The sequence below is a fragment of the Sinocyclocheilus grahami genome, unplaced genomic scaffold, assembly GCF_001515645.1.
Source record: "Sinocyclocheilus grahami isolate Dianchi unplaced genomic scaffold, SAMN03320097.WGS_v1.1 scaffold132.1, whole genome shotgun sequence".
NCBI lineage: Eukaryota > Metazoa > Chordata > Actinopteri > Cypriniformes > Cyprinidae > Sinocyclocheilus > Sinocyclocheilus grahami.
The window spans coordinates 1,434,708-1,443,208 of record NW_015505311.1 but is presented as its reverse complement, the minus strand read 5'-3'; the positions used below and the strand labels follow the sequence as shown (position 1 = coordinate 1,443,208).

At 39.3% G+C, this 8,501-nt stretch overlaps 1 protein-coding gene across 1 annotated transcript; it reads left to right on the top strand.

The window, feature by feature from the left end:
- Window positions 1–4,651: 4,651 nt before the first annotated feature.
- LOC107590765 (suppressor of cytokine signaling 1-like) lies at window positions 4,652–6,003 on the top strand. The gene has a single exon (XM_016279667.1). It carries the CDS (start codon window positions 4,885–4,887, stop codon window positions 5,452–5,454), a length of 570 nt encoding a protein of 189 aa, XP_016135153.1. The 5' UTR covers window positions 4,652–4,884; the 3' UTR covers window positions 5,455–6,003.
- Window positions 6,004–8,501: the final 2,498 nt, after the last annotated feature.

Below are 8,501 nucleotides of genomic sequence, written 5' to 3'. Positions count from 1 at the left end.
TCTACTATCTGACTCTGGTGATCCTCTGCTCTGACGTGGTGGTCCTCTGCCCGGCCGTGGTTGTCTACTGTCTGGCTCTGGTGGTCCTCTGCTCCGCCGTGGTGGTCTACTGTCTGGCTCTGGTGGTCTTCCGCTCCACCTGTGCTGCCGGCTCCGTCCTGGCTCTCTGCTCCGCCAGTCCTGCCTCAGTGCCCAGTCTTTCCACTTCCAGGTGGCCCTCCATCCCTTCCCCTGTTCCGCCTCCACTCCACCGCCCTCCGGAATCGTAAAGGGTTTTGAGCGTCTGGAAGCCGCTCCTTGGGGGGGCGGGGCTCTGTCACGAATCCGGTCCATGAACTTCCATCTGCTAGCCATCAGAGGTCACCCTTTCCGATTTCATTGACTCTCGCACTACACACTGTTGCACATCACCCCGGACTACATATCCCATCATCCACTGCACTAACGACACACACACTGTTGATTGCACAGCACTGATTGCACAGCTGTTATCACTCACACATCCCCTATTTAACTCTCACTCTGATCCCATTGCACTGCCGAGTATTATTTAGCGCATATCCTCAGATAGCTACACTACAGAGCCCTCATTTGTGCCTTAGCCTTAGCCTTAGCCTTAGCGGTTTTCTCGGTTTCTGATCTTCGCCTGGTTTCCTGGATTTCTCCTTTAGTCTTGCCCCTTTTTGATTCTGTCTGCCGTTCATTGACCTACGCTAGCCCTAGGACTATTCTTGTGTCTTGCCCGCCATATACCTGTCTGCCACTGTTTGACCCTGCCTGCTTTATGACCACGTCTCTGTCTTCTCCAAAATAAAGCTTTGCGAATGGATCCGCACATCTCACGTCTCGTCAGCCCCGTTACACAATGGTGATTGATAGTGACTTTTAAGTAAAAGTGTTGTATTAATTGTTATGTGTATAGCTTGAAGCCAGTTGTAGCTATAATTTCCAAATATGATTATATTTCATGAAGTATTTTATCAAAAGAAATCACATAAGTTCATAAGATTTTTAATTATAATAATATAATTTATATCGGGATCAGAGGGATGTGGGTGGGTGGGCAAGCCATGGAATGTCAGAGTAAAGTAATGCCTTGAATTCCATAATGCCCCAACTTACACATCTGTGTTCAGATCACATTTTCTCTTGACAAAATCAGTGTAATGGCAATATTTCCATCCCCTGAATGTAAGCTTTTTCATATTCCAAGCTTTCCTGATGCACTGGTGACTTCATGTACCTGTGCGAGTCATGAAAATTATAAATACATCTAGGAATTATTGAATTGTTGGATTTCAAATCAGTAGGGGTTGAGGCATCAAAAGTAACTAGCTGTTTTATGGATTATTATTACTGAAATCTTTTTAGGAATTAGTTACTCTACTAGTTACTGCAAAAAGTAATATTATTACAGTAACTAGTAGACTAACTAGTAACTAGTTACTGCCCAACACTGGTCAAACATACATGCAGAAGTTTACATTGGTGGGCACCATAGACTGTATAAAGGTGGGCACACAGAACTTGCAATATGCATAACTGTTAGCCAATCATAGCAGTGAGCATTTACTTCTGAGTTTACAATCTGCTATGCCTATTCAGACAGAGCATTCTGATGAAGGGGGTCAAAACAGGACAGAAACTAGCCTATTACTTATAAATTACGATGTTTTTTGACGTAAAAATCTTGATAACATTATAAGTGGACCTCAGAGAACAGTACAAAATAAGACAGTTCATGACCCCTTTAAGTCTTTTGCCAGTAGAGTGCACTGTATACGCTTATTGTCAAGTACATTTCTTGGAAGCGCTTTGCTTTCTCTGTTGTAAAAGCAAATTGTGCGGTTATTTTAACAGCTGTTGGTTTTAGGTTAGTGAAACTAGCAGATCAGATGGGGACGTTTTCCTGTAAAATGAAATGTTCAGAAATGATTTAAGAAAAAACAGTTCTGTTGTAATATGTTTTTCTGCTTTTTGTTTCAGGATGATCATGTCAGTTAATCGAGATCAGGTGTCATTCTGAAAGTGAAGCTTCGTTTAAGTCTAATTGTTTTGAATAGTCTACAATAATCCATTATTATGCTAATCAACACATGATTGAAATACTACCCATTTTTCTTCACCAGTCTAATCTGTCTCTGCCATGTGATTGTTTTCCACTTTTACACATGGTATACTATACTGTTGTCATCTATGTCTCTCTGACTGCTTTTTTCAAATGTTTACACCTGAACTAAATGAGCCCTATGGGTCAGCTAAAGTGAAACTGAAATGAGTAAGCATACCGGTGTGCACCTATGGTGGGTTGTGGTGAATCGTTTTTCCTGTAAATATAGGGTAGTAGTAAACTCAGCTGTTTACTACGATTCAAATATAATGATTAATACTACTGACTGATTGATAACTAATTATGTTTCATGCAAACATATTTGTTAAAGATATTTTAAAACTGGCAATTGAATTGAGAAGTGTTTTCTAAGATGTAAAAATGACCTGAACTTAATATATGATGAATTATTCTGCTATGCCAGTCAGAGATATAGTTTTATCAGATATTTTTTAGAGATGATCAGGTTTCTAGAAGAGTCAGAAGTAATCTTACAGATCTACAGAGAGAACAGTTAATCATACAACATCCGTTTATAGTCGAAACTGTATGTATTTATTCAATTACCAGTGAATTCTGCTGTTTATCAGATACCATAATTGTCTGACATAAAAAAGTAACACTTTGACATTGTTTATGTTTTACTTTTTATTATCATTTTCGTTTTTTTGTTTGTTTTTTTTAAATTTAATATAAGGGTCATAACCATCATAGACTTTAAAGTGGATATGTTCCCCCAATATTCAAAACAGTGGATTTTTCAATGGACGATTCTTAGGCTACTATTTTATAAAATGCTATAAAATATTGACTTATATAAGGATGCTGTGTGTTTAGCGTCATTTCGTTTTCCAAGTCTATGAATAAAAGAACATTGCCTTTAGATGTGTAGCTCATGTAAATATGGCATATGTTTGCTTAGGGTTACCGTCTTAATACAAATAAACCAGGGCTAAGACCTGATACTTCAACCATTAAACTGTCGTGAGACGAGATGACTTGGTGAATATCACGTGATTTTAAGTAAAGCGTCTGAAATGAAAGTGAAACAAAAGTGCATACATCACAGCAAGCTAAAAGATGAATTAATATACATAGGCTCCTCGTGAATTTAAACTGCAGTTGCTTGATTATAATAGGCTTTTTATGTGCATTATCACCAAGATCTTCGCCATTTTGAAGGTATTAGCTACAGAGCGAGAGAAATACCATTCCTAAATATAGTATTTTACTTTGCACATTGCATATTGAGAGCAGAGGGTAGTGTAAATAAGATAACTCGTGCATGAATTAAGGCATATGCTACTCTTCATCCAGACTGACAGTTCTTGGAAGAGATCTTCCAGTTATTCATATGCCAGAGGCGAGACCGCCTAGCTGATTTTTAAACTTTCGGTTTCGTTATCTTTTGTAATGGTCAGCCTATGAGAAGAATGATGTGTCACAACTAATCATGTAGCATCGCAGGAAATCATAACACAGTTCTGGAGAAGTTTTGGGTTAGTCAACATCAAACTGCATTTGCGGTAAGCAGGCTAGAGGTTTTTCATCTGAGACCGGAATGGAGGTGTTTCTTTACCTTTAATTTCACCGTGACGATATTCGTGTATTAGACAATGCTTTATGGAAACCCTTTCGGTAGCATAATAGTTATTATGAAAAGTGTAGGTAGACAATTGAACATTTAAACCCATGGAAACCGTTTTAATATCATGTGATACCTGGCAGTTCGAGAAAACATGTATGAGCTGGTATTTCAGAGAAGGCAGGGGGCTTCGCTTTTCCAGTGCCAGTTAAAACCTAAAATCTTAAAACCTTTTGTCTGAAAAGAACATTATAACATCAAGACTTTTAAAGCATTATGTAGCCAACCACAGAACGCTAGACAGAGTTATTAGTTATTTATGGTGGTTTTTATGTTTTAATGTGTTTAAAGTATAAAATGTATTGATATTAATTATTTTAATATTTTAAAATATGTTGTAATGATTTTATATGGATTTTGATTTTAGAGTATTTTACGCGTGATGTAAATTATTTTTCTTTGTCACTGACCCGTATTTGAAAGATGGTTTTCGAGTTAAGAAAAGTGAGAAGTTTCTACATATATTCTAAATATCATCGTTGTATCCGTGTTGTTTTCAGAAATTCGTCTTAAAAATGTTTGTACCGTTTTTGATTTAAAAAAAAAAGGTGGTGTAAACAATAACCATCAAGTAGTAGGCTACTAATACTTGCACTTTGAGACAGTACACAGCCCTCAGTGTATATAATGTTTATTTTTAATCATCAGATTTTAAAACATGATTTTTAGTTGTTTCGTTGTTGCTGTTTTAATAATTAATTTTATTTTCTTAGGGTTACTCCATATGACCTGTACAAAATGTGTCTTCTATGTTTTATGGTTTTCTTATCACATGGCAACAAAATAGCATCTTGTACCACACTGACTTTAATTTTCTGCACAAAAGCATATATTAATAATATTTTAAAACAAACTTTTTTTTTTGAGCATCATATTTATATGAATGGTAAGCTCTCTGTTTTGTAGTGAAGAATTTAATTAAAGCTGAGCAAACTTGAAATCAACATGTTTTCTCACACACACTCAATCACTTTCTCACACACTCACAGACTTTCTAGAATGTGTCCAGGCAAGAGCTGTTTCCACCTCTTGATGTTAGAACTCTCTGTTTCTGTGAACAGGCGGCACAGAATCATTCATCCATGCTTTGGGACCATGGAGGAATGGTATGAGTGGGCCCTGATTCAGAATGGTCCAGCATAATGACACTGACCATACAGTTGCGCGACAGAGCCCATCCAAGACGGCCGAGTGCCCCAAACCCTCTTCTGTCCCATCAACACACTTTCACCCCTTCCGGGACCAGAAGGAATGTGAACTCATCACCCAGGCTGTGGATTACCTGAACCACAGTGGATTTTACTGGGGTCCCTTGGAAGTAGATGAAGCACATGCACGACTGGCCAGACTTCCTCTTGGGACATTCCTGATCCGGGACAGCATGCAGGCGAATGTTTTCTTCACTCTCAGCTATCGGGCTCCTGAGGGCCCGACCAGTGTGCGAGTGCTCATAAAGGATGGAGGTTTCAGTTTAGCGGGCAGTAAACATACTTTCTCTTGCCTTTTTGGCCTGCTAGGATACTATATTGCATCCCCTAAAAAGAGTCTGAGTATGCCGTATCGTGGAGATGTGCCGCAGAGCCTACAGGAACTGGCGAGAAGAGCGGTGGTGCAGAGTTTTGGGAAAGATAGTATTCAACAACTGCCTGTGAGCAAGAAACTTAAAGAATTTCTGTGGTTGTACCCTTTTAGTATATGAATGTGTGTAGTCTATATGAAGATGTTACAGATGTTGCAGCTCTTTAACACAGTACAATTTATTGGGACCCTTATCTCAAAGTACATTTCATAAGGCATTGTCACATTAGTGAAAATTCCGTGATTTTGCGATTCAGCGATGTCCTTTGTTCATTGTCAATGGTGTAGCGACGCATGAAGTTACTTTAAAACCAAGTAATTTTCTTTCGGTCACGTGGCAACTTTGTGCAACCAACTTCAAGTTGGTGGTGCAACAAGCTCCCATCACCATGATTTCTATTGAAATGACTGGATAATGCTCACTAAATTCCACCTATAGGATTTTGTGCTCTTCATTGACCCAACTAGTACATGTATTTATGTGTGTAGTGATTGTTTGGACTCAGATATTAAAACATGCACTACAAAAGTTTAATTTTTTACATATGCAGCAAGATCACCACCACAAACACCACCACAACACCACCACTGGCCTTCGATTGCTTTAAAGCAATCTAGCTGGTACTGGGCCAGTGTTAGAGTTTGTATTTGTGTAAAATGAGTGATTTGACAACTTAGTTACTTTTACACAGTATTGTCTGTCTTTATATATGAATGTAAACCGATAATGCTCACTAAATTCCACCTATAGGATTTTGTGCTCTTCATTGACCCAACTAGTACATGTATTTATGTGTGTAGTGATTGTTTGGACTCAGATATTAAAACATGCACTACAAAAGTTTAATTTTTTACATATGCAGCAAGATCACCACCACAACACCACCACTGGCCTTCGATTGCTTTAAAGCAATCTAGCTGGTACTGGGCCAGTGTTAGAGTTTGTATTTGTGTAAAATGAGTGATTTGACAACTTAGTTACTTTTACACAGTATTGTCTGTCTTTATATATGAATGTAAACCACTGACCACCTGGTACTGGTGATACTGTTATCAGTATGAACTTTTGGATTGTTTTTATATACTGGTACATATGTACAATATGTAGGGTATATAATCTTTAATATGTATTGTATGGCAACATCATTCTGCTATGCAGAAATACACATTTCACCTCGTGAGACATAAGGGTTTGATTTGTTTAGGATTGCTTTTTATTAATAAAGATAAATTATTTTATGTGATTTGAAGTTGTTGTCCTCTCTCTCTCTCTCTCTCTCTGTCGATTTTTCTTTCACTTATTTTGTACTATAACGGGACTAGAAGAAACTAGAAGTTTCTTGTAATGTGACCCAACCCCCCAAAAAAAGAATCAGTAACCTCTCACTATCTTTACAGAAATTACCCCATCAAGGTGAAAATATGAGTTACATATACATCAGTCTCTGAATTTTTAAGTAACTACATATTTTTACTCTCTTTAGCTGTTTCATTTTACACTTTAACAACAGAATGATTTTTAAATGAAATGATCTTATATTATAATTTAAATTTGCCAATTATCACATGTTATCGTGTGCTTGTCTGGTCGACTGTGCATATTTAAAATAACTGGTCATGTTGTGTATTTTGTCTGGTCGCAAAATCACAGATTAAAAGTACAAACCATACACAAGCAAACATCCACAGACCACTGAGCTTATAGAAATCACATCCTTTTGGACAAAAACAGGAAAACTTTTTTTCCCCTCCATGTCTATTCCTTTGACCAATTTTTTTGCAGAATAAAACAGGAAGGCATGTTTTGTTCTTACATATCTAGCCCCTTATGCATACAAAGAGAAACACAATGAAAAATTATCTCAGTACGTTCATAATTTTTCAGGACAGAAACCTGAAACAAAGACATCCATTTCATTTACATTTATTCAATCAACAGATGCTTTATCCAGTGTTATTTAAGTATTATTTATATACTATTATAGTATTTATTAATATTTTAAGTTAGCTTTTATTTTTGTATTTTTTTTGTTTTGATTCAAGCTTTAGTAATTTTGCTATGCGATTTTCTTTTTTTTTAAGATTTCTATATAGTTTTATTTTTTATTTATTGATTGCATCCAGCTGACGCTGATCACAGCGTGAGCAATAAAAGGCAACCGGTGCAACGGTACAGCAGCCGTGGCGACGGGACGTGATGTCTCCGTTCCCTCCTTCAGGGAACGAGGGTTACATACGTAACCGAGACATTCCCTTTCAGTCGGTCACTCCGAGTCACGTGACCGACGAATTGAGATCCCTACAAAAGCGCCATGGATGCTGCCCCTTCCAGTGTCCTGTGCGAGCCGCCTGCACCCCTTTGTGGTGTAGGCCGGGGCTCGCATCAAGAAGACCAGTCACTGTTGTCATAGCACTACCCACTCAGTGAGATTGGATAACACTGGGAAAACGTACCCGTTCCACTTGGAACAGGGACGTTGCGGAAGCCCCATCCTTCCCAAAGGAGGTTTCGGAAGCAAATACACATATGAACATCCGTTTAGGCGCATATGGAAAATTGGAGGTGATTGTAACCCTCTTGGAAATGGCAGAAGTCTGCCGGGAAAACACGGGCTCTGAGGCTATACCGTGGACCTTACACATATGGGATCCACTTAGGTCTCACATATGGAACCCAGCCTTCTACCGGTTCTCAAGGATTCATCAAGTGAAGGCCTGTCGCCGTACGTTCCGCCACGTCTAGATGCTGTGGGGACGGAGGAGCTCGACAGGGTCTACAGTACGACACTCTGGAGAAGTTTCTAGCAAGCCGACACTAAACCGGGGCCTCTCAGTGCCTCTACCCATTTGAGGTGAGAAAGCAGGAGGATACCGGCTCCACAAGAAGGCTATAGGATCTAGCGAACGTGGGGGTCGCCCAGCCCGCAGATCTATAAGTATCTGTCAGCGAGGCGCCACGAGCCAGTGAACGGGGAACTGAATCGCATAGCTGAGGCTGATGGCCCGCAGAAGCCAACGAGACGGGTTGGGTAGCGCTAGCCAGGAACCCAGATACCGTGCAAACGGGACCAGCGGAACCACCGCCGTACCTGTAATGGGGAAGCGAGGTGGAACGCAGGGACCCAACTCGGGCGGCTTGTGAGCGGACCGAAGAGGGGTCTGAGTGTG